Source organism: Anguilla rostrata, chromosome 4 (assembly GCF_018555375.3).
Source record: "Anguilla rostrata isolate EN2019 chromosome 4, ASM1855537v3, whole genome shotgun sequence".
Taxonomy (NCBI): Eukaryota; Metazoa; Chordata; class Actinopteri; order Anguilliformes; family Anguillidae; genus Anguilla; species Anguilla rostrata.
The window spans coordinates 58,402,716-58,419,353 of NC_057936.1; the positions used below are offsets into that span (position 1 = coordinate 58,402,716).

Consider the following 16,638-nt stretch of genomic DNA (forward strand, 5'->3'; position numbering starts at 1 on the left):
TTACTTTTGTCTGGTTTATGAATGGGTAATACCCATAGTAAGAGGCGATTAAGGAGACCTGCCTCCTTAATCACCTCTTACAGTTAACTGGCAACAGACACGCCCCGTTTTCTCCAGTTACAAGTCTTGTAACAAAGTACTGATTTCAGGAGAAAGTCCTGATCTGACTTTCCAAAATAACTGTAAGTAAATTCAAGGGGAACAGTGCACACTTTTACAGCAGAGTCAATGGCTGATCAAATTTTCAATACGACACAAACGGGACTTTTGTTGATAATGAGCTTTTTTTATTTAAAAGCACATGTATTATAGCTAAGTACATTTAGCAGGAAAAAAAAATTGCTAATATTTCTTTTGTACAAAATGAGACAATACAAAAATACTAAAAGTGATTTTTTTAATACAGTTGTAGGTGTACTTCCTTCTTTTTACGCATATTAAAAACTTACTATCACAAATCTACAATATTTTAGCTTACTAAATACAAAAATCTGTCAATCAATGCTTTTTTAAGCAGCACTTTGTAAATAACACAGGTCATGACACAAACTTTTTATTCATAGTGGATATAACTAAAAAGGTTCAGAGATAATATTTTACATAGTTAATTTTTAGTGATCTATACATTATTTATATATTTATAAAAAAAATAAAACAGCTTGCTGTGGTTGAAATGATAGGACGGACTATACAAAGAGAAGGATGTGCAACATTGTGGAGTTGTCATTGTTTTCAGGGTTTCTGAGTATGCCATAGAATGATTTGGGTATCTGTACAATTGCTAATGTTAATAACAGACAACATTAAAAAATGTTAAAGATGAATTCATATCAAAGAAAATTTTTTTAAAAATCCACAGTTTTCTTTTCAGAACACAGTAACAGTCCTCTGGTTACACAGTGACACACACACTCCGGACTTGGCACAGTTTCGACTGCAGGCGCCCCGACCTGTTCAGGACTTATCTACACACACCACCGACGGGGCCACGTCTGGTGTACATCGTGGACACACACACCTCCGTCATCGAGTGATTGAGTAAGAGGAGGACTCCTCCCTGCCAGCGGAAGGAGCCCTCAGCCAAAATGCGCCAGTATGCCATGGGAGTCAATCCCAACGACTGTCACAACAGACCCCGCCCCCTTCCTCCGCCCCCACCCCGCCTTGAGCCCCACCCAAACTCCTCTACTGAACACCCGAACACTGTGGAGCGGCACGGCACAGCCATGCCCCACACAGCACTGCTTGTGATGGGAGGCAGTGAGAACTTTACATCACCCTAAGAAACAAAAATAAAATCCTTAGTCATACCTCCGGCATCCCTCCCCTTACCCTTTAAAAACGCAATGTCCCATGGTGCTAGGCCACTGTTCTGAATGTCTATAATAAACTTGATGGGTTGGCAATGAAAGCATTCACATTTAAACTTTCACTTGCACTACCTCTATTCTTTCCAAGTATCACAAACAGATCCTTGTGATCCAAGAGGTATTGCATAATCCCAGGCTTCTTCACTTTGTGTGAGCCCTAGAACCCTTTCTGCATCATACAACTATCAACAAGCTTTCTTATAGCTATTCTTCCAAGTAGCAAGTGGTGACAATTTGAAATGAGCTTGGATATAGTGCTATAAGTTATTTTATATTGTTAATATATCTGTGCTAGTTACATTTGAGGAAAAAAAATCATTCCTATTACTAAGGAATTTGTTGTCCTATATGAAGAAAGGCCACAGAGAAGGACAGGGTATAACTGGTTATGTCTCAGAGAGCACATCAGCCAGCAATACATCCCATCCGCCCTTTCATTTTTTCTTTGTCATTTTTTTAACCCCCCTTCCCCAACCCCTCCCCTAACCCAATGTGTGATTATTTCTCTTGAGTCTGAGAAAACCATTCAAAGTGAATCTACAAGAAGTAGTTAACAGGCTCAAAACCCAACACATCTGGGGTTTTTTGTTTAGCTTTTTCTTCTACAGCAAGGGCTCAATTTTTTAACAAAAAATTAAAGTCTCAATAATAAGAATAAACTGTCTCTCTTCCCTACATTCTACTGTCAGATGAGAAGGGTGAGCAGCAGGGTGGTTGCTGGTCAATGGTCACAGGTGTCTGTCCTGGGCGTGGGTTCAGATTGTCTGGGCAGTGCTCCCTCACACCATATTGTGATGATTGTTCCGCTCTATGATGTCTGCAGAGGGGAGCAGTTCCTTCTTGATGGGAGAGGGCGGAGGGGTGGCCATCTTGGCTTTAGGCTTGAAGAGGTCTGACACGTAAAAGGCCTGGAAGAAAACAACAGAGTTGTCGGTCACAAATTGGCTGCAGTTCCCAAATGCAGTTACTCGGGTGCCAGGTACGACTAATCTTTATAAACCTTCTGTCTTGTATATACACTAAGATAAATCATGTGATTCACAATTTCCTGTCTGTGTGTTACAATAAAATGACAAGTGAGGTGTGAGTATATATTAGTGTTAGTGCTATCAGCCACAATGAGCAATTCAGTAGAGGATGTGAGCGTTTATGCCATCTTCCAGACCTCTGTGTCTGACACCAGCTATGCTGAACTTGCCCCGACTGCACAGTCACACTTCCCTAAGATAATTATAAGTAAATCACCACGTGACTCATGCTCAAAAGAAATCCAGGCCATTAAGAGAGAGGTTTTCTCAGTTCTGGTCTGACAGTATGAGGTCACTCGAGCCTGGCATGGGAGGTGGGAAGGGGGAAAAGATACAGAAAGGCAACTTTTCCTGAGCTCTAATGACATCATCGATGAAACAGGATGCGGAGGCCAGCCTACCAGGGAGTGGTAGAACGGAAATGGGACCGTGGAAAGAGCCCTGGTCAGGAACCTAACGGTTTCCTCCAAGACGCTTTCAAGCTACCCCAAAAACCCTTACCTGCCTCACCACCCACCACCCAGACAAGCTATTACGTTACAAAGCAGTAGAAACGGAAAAGTCTTGAGTGGGATTAAGTGGCCTTACTTGGGCGCACATTTCTTTTCCTGATCTGCTTCTGAAAGATTAAAGTGAGCCGTCACAAGGATGTTTTTTTTTATTTTTTCAACACCAGTCGCCCCATACCGCATCAGTGTCATTCAGGCGAGATCAGCAGCTGGGATGTATTTCAGGGTGAAATGAGAAATAATAGATTCTTCCAACCTCTGTGTCTGGCCTGCCCCTGTTTACTACGTGCCAGGGGACGACGGCGGAAGCACACAAAATATTTCGGTTGGCGGGCGCAAGCTTGGCTATCAGGTTTCCTGCGCCGCTGTCACAGAAGAGCTGGTCAGCACACGCTCCCAGTCACAAAAGAGGAGGCTTAAAAAAAGCATTCCGTTTCCTGTTATGAGCAGAGGGCTTCAGGACACACGAATACGCCTCCTAGTTGGGAATGACTCTGAATAACAAAAGCAACGCAGCACACTTGTAGTAACTGGAGAGGGCACGTTCATACTCTCCACTTCCATCAAGAAGCAATGCTTTAATACAATGGGAGCTGAATCACCTGATTGGACAAACCACAGCTTCTGAAAAAGGTCAGCAGGCTGCTTTCCGGAATTAGATAATTCCATTTGCTGGTGACCTTTCGAAGCATGATGTGATTGCTGAAATAAGGCATCCACTCACGCTCAAGGGTACCAGATGATGCCATTTCCTGGTGACATTTAACAGAATGACATGGCCTCATTAGGAACCAAAATATATGGGATCCATTCTCCTTTCATTCTAGATAAGGAGCGCAGTTCCTGTTTGAAGAAGGAGCTGTGGGCATGAGTGGGCATGAATGGGCCTGGGACAGGCCCAGGTGACACATAGGAACGAGCTCAGGGCACCAGCGTCTCACACGGGGCTGACTCAGGGTTTTGACCCCCGAACTTCAGCTGCTAATGAACCCTTATCGCGGCCCGAGGAAGTTCCTGTGTCATAACCTGTGGTACGAGAGCGACCTTCCCATGGCCGCAGAAACCATTGTGTTGAGACTGCAAAGTCAGCAACAGGAGGGAGCAACTGTGAGAGTGGGCTCCTTGTTGGAGGACGGCCGGGGGTCCAATTCACACTGTAGGTTCAGGGATCGGTCTGTCTCCGTCCCGATATTGGCCACTAACTGTCACTAGCTGCCTCTAGTGTTTACGTCCCGTGTGCACAAAAACAATAAACCCGCCCGTTTTGTCAATGAAGGATTCTTTTGTTTTATGGAAAGGCGCATCTCCCGCATTAATGGGAGGATTGCAGAACGAGGAGTGTTTGGAATAAGGGCACTGGAGCGACCTGCTGAAAATTCCATCATCCCGGTTTTAATAATGGGAGGAGACAGAATGCTGAATGAAGCCAAAAGGACTTAAACAAAACAAAACGAGCCTCCTGTTGATTAATTTTAGAATTTCATCATGACTGCCCAGCAGATGGAACTCTTTAAGAAGGCAAGTTTATGGCATCTGACTCATAGAGACATTGAGTCAGGCAGGAAATCACAGTGTGAAAAGTTTCTTTAAAGTGGTTAGATTTTAAGTGTCCACATACAGTGTATTAAGAATAAGAAAAAAAGAAACCCTGCCCAATACAAGTCGACTTATTCTGAACACTTGTAAATATACAGGGGGGCTATAAACATCAATGGAAAAGAAGTGAGAAATTTACCAAATATTTCAACAACATCTAAGGGCAGGCCTTCCTTCAAAACATTTTTTTTGCCTAGGGCAAAATACCCAAGACAAGCCATTTTAGATGTTATTGTGAATGCGCTAGATCTTGCAAGCCTTGCATTTCGTTCCTCCCTCCCCAGTTTGTCAGCTTTAATGCTTTGCATTTTAAACCCAGCGTGTGAGGGGGAAGGAGACGCTTTGACGATCCAGCGCTGAGTCCTTTACCACCCTCAGGCCTGGCAGACAGGCGGGGAAAGGGCCTCCACCGAAGGCAGCGCAGCCCTGGATGTTGTCTCAAGGCACTGGAGCGCGTCCGTGAACAGCAAAAAAAAAAAAAAAAAAAGAACCAACTCGTGAAGCCAATTTTTTTAAATGCATAACATCTGGTGGGTTTAATAAACGCACGAAAGCCCAAAGCTTCGGCTTCGCTCCTCCTGGCTTTGTTGCGCAAGTTTTTTTTCGAGAGGTTGGACACAAATAAAAACAATGAAATGTGTAAAATTAGAAAATTAGAAAAAAGACCAAACAAAAAAATAACCTGTCATGGATGAACTTGAGATTGGACACACGACTACCTTGGCAGACGACCAAAGTCCAGAACCACTTTACTTGGGGACTCTTATCTTGGGAGGACCCTCTGCTTAGCAGCAGAGATTGACAACGTCCCCTTTGGTCTCTCAAGGAACTATGTGATATGGTTGTGACAAGGTCAGAAAGCACAAAAAAGAGGCCAGAGAGAAGAGGAAAACTCGCTCTAGTGGTCTTTCACAGCTGCTTCCTTATGCCCGACCTTGTCTGCTATGCTACAGGAAGAGCCCATCAGAATTAGAAAACAGTGCAGGCCCACCTCCTACCCTCTGGCCTACATCATGCAAAAAAGCAAAAAGTGTGCCATCTTTATGAAGGGCATTTCACCCCAAGCAGGAAACAGGTACAGGATGTGACCGACTTCATTTCAGGCTTTAGAGAAATCAGGGTTGTTCCTGTTTAACTTAAAGGGTTGTCTTCTCTCTCAGATCTGGACTTGTCAACATTTGGGACTCAGTTATAGTGGACACATATGGTTGGACCAGCAGTAGAGTACGTTAAACAGGTTGTGTCTGCAGTGGGTCCTCAACAGCTTTGGAGAGGGGAGAGATGTGGAGGGAGTCCGAGGATGTGAGAACAACCGTCTCAGCTGTAGCTAACAACATGTCCAAAAACCGCTAGCTGTTATTTATCTGCAGGCTTCACTGCATGGAACCTAAAACCTAACAACGATCCTGAGGGGCTAATCCGTGGAAAACTTGAACTTTCACAGCCACAGTATGTGTGGTACTCTGGCATTTACACTAACAGCACAGAGGAAAATAGGCATGCCATCCCTATGTGACAATAAATAACACCCACCCAAGATGTCTTCAAAGACCTGCCGTGCTTTGCGTCAAAGTGTGATGTATTGTACTTTAGCTCCGGATGACTGTTTTTATTTCTTCTCCAACAGCACAGACTATGAGATCTCTCCAAAGGCCACTTCTTAACTGGGGTTATTAAAGATATTTTAATTGCGCTCCCTAAGCATTTGCAGATGTGTGTTTTGCTGGATTTCTTGGTTGAGACGGCAGAGACGGGAGCCTGAGTGTTTCCAAGCTCCATAAATCCGGCCAACTATGCCTGGATATGTTGGGTGTGCCGGTTTTGAGGGCCCCACTGCATGGAAGAAAATGTACTGTGCGATTTGGGGAACAGAAAACAATCTAAAAAACAAACAAACAAACAAGAACACGACAGTCTCAGAAAAAGACTACACTATCAGACATCAGTTGCACTCCTTCTTGCAGATAGCTGCATTTGAGTTTACTGATAACTTATCTGCCCTTGAAAGGCCAAAGGCCTAATTGCACGAGTGAAATATTCTTTAGACGTGCTATAACACTGATCATGATTATTTTACAAATCATGCGTGTGCAGTTCCAAAAATTGAATGGAATGCCAAACCAAATCTACTCACGTCTCATATAGCAGATGCCTATATTTGCATCCATAAATGTGCACTGTAGCCCAAAATATCTAACAAGGTTAGGAGACACAGTCATGGGCCCACAATGTACAGAAGAAGTACGACATGAGATGTGTGTGTAGTCCCTAGGGCAATGGACTCTCAGCCATATGCATTCCCCCTGCACGAACGGGGGATCGATTCCCATGACACCAGAGCCATGGCACTTTCTCAGCTGAGGTCACATCTCTATCTGTTACCCACTCTGCCTTCTGTCCGTCTGAATAAGGCAAAACAAATTTTGAAGAAGCACAACATGGCAGTTCCAGGAACCGGTCTGGCTGACGAGCCCAAGTTATCAAAATAAAGGCTGCAGGCATGAAGTGTGTCTCTGCAGTTTATCGCATGTAAGTAACAAAACAAACAGTGACCCTTGTCACGGGTTAAAAAAAGCAAAACCCAACCACAAGCCTGCGAAATAAGTGGTTCAATTGCTATTTTTTAACAAAAGCTATTTCTTCATAAATTCTTGAAAGCCACACGATAAAGGGAGATGGAAAATATCCAGCATAACAGACTTGACGGCATTAAAAAAAGCTATGCTAGGTGTCCTCAATGCTTGGGAGGAGGAGCATTGTCTGTGGCAATTTGTTTGACGAAATACATGCCTACAGGCTCCGGTGCGCGCCTGGTATCAGAGCCAAAAGTAGTGAGCCTGCCAAGAGCTACCCTGAAATCAACCTGGTAGCACAGTGACAGTAGCTGTGCCAAGGCCTGGCAGCCATACAGAAAAACTCTGTGAAAACACTTATTTTATGGAAAGAACAATTTCCACGTTTTTGCATTCGGGCCCCCGCACAAGAGATCAGGGGGCCTCACAGGGCGGCCGTCTGCTTTCCAAAGCGCTCCTGCAATAGCGGGAAAGGGTCCGCGGAGCCTGAGAGAGGCAGCCAAATGCTTTTTTTTTTTAAATGGCCTCAAAACAATTAACAGCATCTTTGAATCTGTTTCAGAAGAAAGCTGATTTTTTTTTTTCCTCCTCAATTTAGTTTTCCTTGGCGTCATCCAGCCCACCGCCATGTTATGCGTACCGCAAAAGTCATCTGGCAAAAACCAAGACGCGAGGTGTCAAGTGTCAAATTCACAGATTTGTTTTAATGCGTGTGTGTGTGTGTGTGTGTGTGTGTACTGTATGTGGGCATTGGCTTTGCTGAGGGGGAGCGTGCTGCTTGAGATTTGCAGTGGGGCTCCAGGCAATCCTCTGGTCATTAAGAGGAATCAGGAGTTTTTTTTTTCCACTCCGCTGGCTGCACAATTTCACAGAGCAAAGGAAACATGCAGAGATGAGGGCGGGGCTGACAATGTCTTGATTCACTTCCAGGCCTATTTCATGGTTCGCTACCGGCTCCAGCCCGTGTGGAATGAACTGTCCCCCATTCAAAAATAAACAAATAAATAAAATATATGGTTTGCCTTAAACACAAGATTCTTTATGGCCTAAGCCAGAGCAGCATGCATTCCTGAATCGCACTGGATGTTCCAAAGGATCAATAACTCACACTCAAATGTGACACTAGCACTAGCAAACAGGGCAGAGCTACAATTAATGCTCTGTTAATGAGTGTAAATTATTTCCTATAAGCGTAAGCCCGTAACATTAGGTCGACCCGAATATGAATGACGTCACTCGAAAAAAAAAAACTAAAAAAACAAAGATAAAACAAAAGCAAAACGCTACATTAACTACAGATGTTTCGTGTCTTCCTGTTGAATACTTGTCCAGTGACGCAGCCAGGGTGAACAGTGCGTTAATGACGCGGTGTTGGGAAGCAGAACTCACTATGCAGTAGGCCACCAGGGCTCCCTGAGCAAAGCCGGCCAGGACATCGGTGGGGTGGTGCTTGTGGTCGGAGACGCGGGACAGGCCCGTGTAGAAGGCCATCATGAGGAGGGTGAACTGGAGCAGGGGGCGGAGCAGGCGAGCTCCACGCCACGAGAACCGGGCCTGCAGGTAGAACTGCGGGAGAAGAAGAAGAAGAAACTTAAGTCAGACACAAACACTAGGCATACGCTCTTTATTAAAGGCTTGATCTTTGAGGGTTGCCAGCTTGAAACAATATGTGCTACCTGTATGTCACATGTTCAAATCCCTCTTGGAACATCATTGTGTATTTTTTCACTAATTATCCTAATATGAATTTCTCCCATTCAAATACAGCTTGAATTGTAATATAACACGTAATGGGTGAAAGAAGAAATCTCTTGAAGAGGAAATACAGCTTATAATATTGTTATAAAATTGAATAACTACTATAATGAATTTCAAATGTGCAGCCATGTTAACTATGTACCGGTCAACTTTAAAATATTATACAATCCACACTACTGAATGAAGGCAGAATTGCAGACTCAAGAGGGAAGAGGAATGAGAATTCCACACAATACTTCACAACACCCTTTCCTTTGAACTTGTTCAACCCACACCTGAGAGAAAGACCACTGTTATTTCTGGCTAAGCACACACTTCTCCAGCATTATTACAAACTTAAAACCAGAAAGCAAGAGGAAGGAACAACTACAATTCTTGTCGTTCTAACAAATATTCACACCGCAGCTGTACAAATACCAAAGGCACTGTAAGAGGAGAAAAATATACACGCAAGTCCATTTTCAACACCCTTCCAAACCTCACCCGTCATTCTCTGAATAAACACGAGTGTAACAGAAATCAAATGTCTAGGCTTTCTCTACTTATATCACTACAGCGTGGCGGGGACAAGTTTTACACCGAAGAAAAAGAAAACAGACCCAGAGAAAATGTCGTTCGGCTAGTGGACCGGGAGTCCCCGGCCCCCTCTGGAGGGAAGCGGCGAGACAGGAACCCAGACACCCTGAACCTAAACCAAGGTCAAACAGGGACCCGTGGACTTCCTCTGTTTATTCTCCTCCCCAGAAAATTTGTTGAGGTGAATTGACCTGGCCTTCCTGTGTGTTGCAGGGGATGGAAGGGGGGAGGACGAGGAACATAGAGAGCCAAGAGATCGCATCCCTATCGCCCACCGACAGAATAATCAGCAAGCGTTAAAATACCCCCAAAATAGCCATCTGTATCAGTCGTATTCCCATAAAGGTGTGGACAAGGTCAAATCCCCGCTTCCTGGAACAAACGCAATCGAAAAACATCATCATCGTTGTTTTTCTTTTTTTTTTTTTAGGAAGGAATTCCTCCCTGGGATGTTTTGTATATTCACTTCCTCCGAATCTATTCTCAGGTATAGATCGGAAAAGGGTGCGAACCACGGCGTTGGCTAGACTCATTGTTCTGTTTTGAGATCCCACAGGATATCACACACAACCAACCCGCCCATCTTCAACCAGAACATCAAATGCCGCCGCAATCATGCGCCTCATAATTGCTTTGCCAGGCACGAATGCAATCAAAGCTGCTGCATCAGTGCAATGTTACAGAGCTTAATCCCAGACAACATGACTTTAACCCACGTCTGGCATGCGGAATTACTCCCACACATTTCAAGTTTTAATGGGAGCAGGAAAAACCCAAACAATCTTTACCGTCCCCTGACTCAGCAACCACAGTAGTCTTTATCCACTTTGGATCAAATGTGCTTTTAGCAATGACAAGTCTCTCTCAGCGGCTTTTATTTCTGAGAACCTCCACAAGAAGGCTGTGCCGAATATCATCGGGTTCAATTTTATATCAAAGCAATTTAACTTTTGTTTGGAAACTGGAATTGATTTATATAAAGGGCCAAAACTGGCTATAATAACAGTGGATTATAACAGCAAGTTATAGGCTAATCCCAAAACCAATTCCAAAACTGGCATCAACACTCTTCTGGATGCTTTCCTGTGAATTCCAGGATTCCCACGAAACAGATTTACTATCTTCATTCCAACTTCCTGGCCGGCAGCAAACATTTATCAATCTACTGCTTCATCAAAATAATTAGGAACTACTTTGCACTTAAAAGTGACAATTACTTGGGGTTTTTTCCCATCCAGAAATTATTATGGTTGGCGACACTTCTGCAGACTGATGAAAACAACCCGAAGCATGTCTTGAATTCACATAAAATTGGGAAATTGAAGTTGTGAGAAAACACACAAATGCATTGTGGTTGGGATTTCTGAAAGTGAGTTCAGGGTGGCCCCTTGGACCGACAATTATGAGATATGAGACAATACAGACCTTTTCAGCAACAATGGCCTTCACTCATATGATTCATGCTACCCATAAAAATGTCCCGCTTGTGGTAAAAACAAAACAATCTAGAATTATTGTTTTCTTAAAAAACATTTTCCCTAACAAATTCAACATCCAGTTTCAAATTCCTTAAGGTCTAAATCTTATGGTTGGAAGGAAAAAAAAAAAAAAAACATTCATTTGACATATAAAACCCAACGAAATGAATGGCATTCGCTTCCCCTGGCGGCGTTCTCGCTACGACCCAAAAGCGTCGGTCACATCTCCTCCCTCAAGCCCCTCTCCCCCCTCTCCCCCCATCAGGGGAGGGAGCGGGACAGTCCGGAGCAGCGGCTGCGGCATCGGGCGGGCCCCCTCTCGGTCTCTCTCCCTCCAGCACACTTTACACAATGCTGCACAATGCCAGGAATGCTGTTTTTCTATTCCGCACTTGCATAAACAACATGCCACAAAGCAAACAGGACTCTGGGGGCAACGTATTTGTTGAGATGGTGTTGATACTTCAAATGGTAACTCGTTAGCAGACCGCTGCAGGGGAGTGGAAGGGGGGGGGGGGTGATGGTGGGAGTGGGGGCAGTTACTGCGCACACACAGACAGCAATTCCATTCATCTGAAAAGTTCAGTGTCCCACATGCTTTTCAGCTCCACCACCTTCAGAGACAGTTCAGAAAGCATTACTCGCTTTGGGATTCTGTAGCCAATGGAGATAAAATCCAATAACAGGCCTCTTTGCTTAAACGCGTCATAAAATTTGCTGCAAGGTTATTTAGTTCAAGCAGACATGGTAGTCATGAAGTGCCCAGCCATAAGATGTCCATTAGCATTATATGGATTTTATCATTGCTGGTAAGCTAAAAATCAAGACTTGGACACGCTGCAATTATTGCACATTAATAAAACAGCTCTTTGTCTTGATGTCGCACACATTCTCTTTCATTTGAAATGGAATACTTAGGCTAATCAGTACATAAACTTCTGGATCAAGCTTCCAAACAAAGTTATTGAGAAGGTAATTTTTTTCTTGGAAAAAAAATAACTTCCAAGAACTGCACTAGCTGAAAGTCAAGGAAGGGAAATGTGCTTCATCCACAGGATTTTAGTGACAGATAAATAAAGGCTTCCATACAAGCCCCTACAGATGACATAAATGGCAGTTAAGAAAGCCAAATCAAAGTAGTGGACTAAGGTGCCCTGCAGGCCATATCTTAGGGTGCTTAGAGAGACAAAGTGCATCTGATACCCTCATCCAATGCTCTCAACAGCCCCGGCACCATGCCTATAGAGAACAATTATAGACACAGCCATGTTGTCCTCCAGCAACCTTTGCTTTATACCTCTTACAGTAGGGAGGTCAGACCTGCTTAGCGACAGAAAGGGCCCAATTGAAAGGTAGAGACCGTCAACTAGAAATGGAGCGGGGTATAAGTGGAAGGTGTTACGGAGCCTCTGAACAAAGCAGCTGTGGGTCACGTTGTTACAAAAGGCACTGCCTTCTCTTCCAAATATCCCCATACAAAACAACTAACTTCTTTGAAGGACACATGCAACTGACAATGCAACTGAATTGACCATACCACTTGTGGACACAATGACATATGTGCCATAAAGTTTCTGCATTACCAGAGGGATTACAAAGACAACATTTTCTAACTCGACTTTAAGCTGTCCATACTTAATCTACTATGGACAAGCTGATGACACCCTCAACACCCTCACAGCTTCACATACGGGAGTCCATATTTCCTCCGATAAAGGCATTAAAACACTGACGGAACCAGTGGCCAGCAGAACCAGTGGCTTGTGTACTTTCTTGCTGCTCAAACAACCACTTAGAATTCCGTGTTTTTGCATGTGCACGCATGTGCCATCAGCTAGACTTTATTCTTGTCCTCCTGCGAGCACAAACACTTCACTTCGACTCCACCAGCTCTCTAACATTTCCTCCCGGCCTGTGGCACGCTGCAAAGGCTTGGCCAGCACTGGAGTGTCACTGTGCGGTCTGGCGGCTACCTCCCCCGGCCAAACCAGAAGCCATCAGCGGCAAACGGAGAGCCGTCAGCAAGGAGGTCACAATGAGGCTGGGAAATACCCACTCTACAAGCCCCGGCTCACCACATCACCCACTGACATCACCCTTATCACAGCCTGCTGGAAGAGCCGTTCGCAAGTAAGGGGGAATCCCCACAGGCAGCAGTGGTAAAAGGTTCAAACCGTTCCTTTTCCGCTTTGGCAATATGCACATCTGCTCTTATGCAATGTTAGCACCTTCATTTCCGGGACTGCGGCATTAAGCCCTAATCTGGCAACCATTATTAAAGGAATGAAAGGAAAAAAAGAAGTGGGCGGAGTGGGCGAAAGGGAAAATCCACCGTGGCAAAGTCAAAGGTGGGCGATGCAACCCAGTTTTGAAGCAAAAACAATAACTCATCCTGTCATGGTTTTGACTAGAAATTTACATTTCAATGAGTGGATGGGGATTATATCTTTTTTTCTTGAAAGATATGATAATTATTCAAAATACTACTACTTTCCTTTCCTTATCAGCTGAAGACAGATTGTCTGAAGGCTGAGCCCGAGCTGGGAGAAGACACAGCCAGGTACGGCACCCACACAAGATGGAGCCTGTCTGTGCCAGCGAGGCAGCAGATCCGATCTTTTGTTCGGGGGGGGACGGTCGGAGGAAAGTGGCCTTCAAATGTCAGGACTGCCTAACATCTTCAGGGGGCCTCGCTCAGTCCCCCGACAGCCTGAGATACCATCTGCGGGGGAACGAGTTAAGCCTCGAGCCGGATTCGTCGTTCGCGGCCGCGGAACAATGGCGCACTTCACCGCGGCCCGTGCGGACCGAGCCCGGGTCACATGGGCCTGCTCCTGAGATGGGGTTTAGAGAGGGGAGCGCAGCCCTTGACTTACGGCAGGAATAAGACCTGCCTGCCAGCTGAGCACAGCAGGACGGCTGCCAGAGGCCTCAGAGTGTGGGAGGTGTGTAGAGTCACATCGAGGAAGGCTGTGTGCACGTGCAAACACGCGTGTGTGCCAGGGAGAGAGAAAGAGAGAGAGAGAGAGAGAGAGAGAGAGAGAGAGAGGGAGAGGGAGACGGAGAAGAACCTATGGAGAGAGAGAGAGAGAGGGAAAGGGAGAAGAACCTATGGAGAGAGAGAGAGATAGGGGGATAATCTTTGTGTTTATACTTCAATCCACTGTGGATAAGAATAAGAGTGGTTTACATAATCTTCTCACAACTCCTGTCCAATTACTATGTACTACTATACTGCTTCTATTATTTTAACTCTAGGTTTATAAGCATCCTATTGTTTTTACATTTAAAATAAAATGATTCCATTTATATAAATAGCAATAATTTTCCGATGTTGTTGAAAATATGCACAAAATGCACATAGCGCTTCAGACTCTATCAACAGAACACATAGAAGGACTGATAAAAATGTGGCCAGTGAAATGTTTAGTTCTCCTGTACAAACCAAAAATACACTTACAAATTCCTTTCCCAGCCACAACTCAGATTCATTAATTCACAAGATCTCTGTGTGGACCTCAAGTACAACTTCTAGCATAAAGCGACCGCAACTCTTCAGCCCTATTCAACTGCAGTTTTTCAGATTGAAGTAAGTTTTAGTACAAAGAACAACATGTCCAAAATAGAATAGAAATATAATATTCCGACGGAGGCACTCAGTGCTCAGCAGAACACCCATATTATGCTATAATCTAACCTTTAATTGCTCACTGTGGTCAGCAAAATTATTTACTTGCCCCCAATATATCACAACTGGCAGCTACATGTATAATGATGATTAAAAAATAATAGCAATAATCATATTTCCGTAGTAGACGCCATTATCCGGGGCAACATACACAGCTTAGATTTTTACCGATCTGTTTACACAGCTGGATATTTTAATGAAGAAAAATATGTTCAGTACCTAACTCGAAGGTGCAATTGTAGGTACTCGTGACTATCCACTTAAAAATGTAGTGCCTTAAGCACTCTGCTCGACTTGACATCCTTTGAAACTAAATACTGTATGTTATTCACCAGATTTTCGTTTGACTGGAGATAGCCTCACTGCAAGCTGAGTTGTCGCAGGCTTGTAATTTGTCTTGCACCCTGACAGGGGGACTGAATGGTGGCATCAATACTTCCCAGGTTTTCACATAAAGTATTCAGTTTCAGCTCATGCTCACAGCTCTCTGATACTCCAGTATGAAGAATTTAGAGTTGGCCACATCTGTCTGAAAATTAAAGCCCCCTTCTCTGGGAAGTCACTGTGTGTGTGTGTGTGTGTGTGTCTGCACTTGTGTGCATGCATGTGTGTGTGTGTGTGTGTGTGTGTACGTGTTTAAAGATTGTACTCACCGCCAGGTACAGCATAGTGTACATGGAGAAAGAGGCGTGGCCTGAGAAGAAGGATTTCCTGAGGAGGAAAAAAACAAAGACAAATAAACATCCATAAATTGGCCTTCAGTCAGCAGTTCCATTTTATAATTTAATTTCTCAGAAATGGCCATGTTAATTAAATTAAACATGTTTAAAAATTAAAAATTAAAGTTAATTAAAAATAAAATTCCGCCCTGCTTACTATTTTGCATTGAACCGAGCTCAGACCAGATGCAGCTCCTTATAAAGTCAATAGAGTCAATCAGTGCTATATTTCTGTAATACTTTGCAGGCATGGCAGATAAAATCTGTATTTAAAAGAACATTAAAAAGTAATAGTAAAATTACAATATTGTTGTTGCAGCTAGCACCAAGAGATTCTGGATGTCTCATCTCAATTGAAACACTAGAGAGTTTCAGTGACTATTAAAAGGCAGAGATGATTAGATAAGATCTCATTTCAGGAACAGCTTTAATGCGATTTCCATTAAGATAAATTCCATTGTGCTCCGTACCGCATGTGTCCAGGCATGTTGTGATTCAATTACATTCTATCTGATTAGACAAGGCCAGATGAGACCAGGCTCGGATACACCAGCTGATAGTGACCGGAGAGACTAATGGGGGGGGGGGGGGGGTCAATTGGGGTGTCTTGTATTGTCATACCTGGCCTCCTGCACTTTGCTGTCCGACCCTCGACATTTGTAATCCGTGATGTAACCCAGGGTGCAGTTGATGGCTGAGAAGTCTGGGTCGCACACATCCAGGAAGTGGGGGCGCATGCGGCCGACCGACACCTTGGCAATGTCTGTGAAGGACTGGCTAACCGCGCAGCCGAAGATGAAGACGCCGACTTGCTTGTACAGGGTGGCGACGTACGGGTTGCCGATGAAAGATTTGGAGCCCTCGTTCAGGTAGTGAATCCTGTAGCATTCTCCAATAATGATCTGGACAAGGGAGGGGGACACATTGCATGTAGAGAGGTTTCTGGACCCCGGCCATTCCTCCTTACAAATTAGTTTACCAGATGAGGAAGTGATAACAACACTCAACAGTAATGATGCCAACATTTTCAATGTCCTCAATTGAACTGAGTGTTAGATTGCCAAACACAACAAATAGGACAATAAAGGGGATGGATATGACAGACACAAAAACACAGAAAAGCATGGCCTGCCTTGCCTGGTTCAGAAAGCATCAGAGGAGTTAAATGTTCAGAAGGTAGCAATGACAGCAGATGTTTTGGAAATTAGTAGGTTGAGAACTTTTAGAATGTACGCAGAGGGGCCAGAATGGGCTGAAGTCTTGCTGCCAACACTGATCAGCATTTTAAAAATCAAAGTGCTTTTTTTATTCCTCGATTCAAACAGAAAAAACCAAACAGTCCA

General features: G+C 44.1%; 1 protein-coding gene across 2 annotated transcripts in view; it reads right to left on the bottom strand.

Annotated features, from left to right (window-relative positions):
• Positions 1 to 383: 383 nt before the first annotated feature.
• The window catches only part of plpp3 (phospholipid phosphatase 3), a 36,714-nt gene continuing 20,459 nt past the window's right edge, over positions 384 to 16,638 (bottom strand). For both annotated transcript variants that reach the window (XM_064333505.1, XM_064333503.1), the window contains exons 3-6: positions 15,917 to 16,197; positions 15,230 to 15,287; positions 8,466 to 8,642; positions 384 to 2,278 (exon numbers count right to left, since the gene is read on the bottom strand). In XM_064333505.1, coding sequence (XP_064189575.1) covers positions 2,150 to 2,278; positions 8,466 to 8,642; positions 15,230 to 15,287; positions 15,917 to 16,197 — 645 coding nt within the window. In that variant the 3' untranslated portion in view covers positions 384 to 2,149. The remainder of the gene's footprint in view (positions 2,279 to 8,465; positions 8,643 to 15,229; positions 15,288 to 15,916; positions 16,198 to 16,638) is intronic.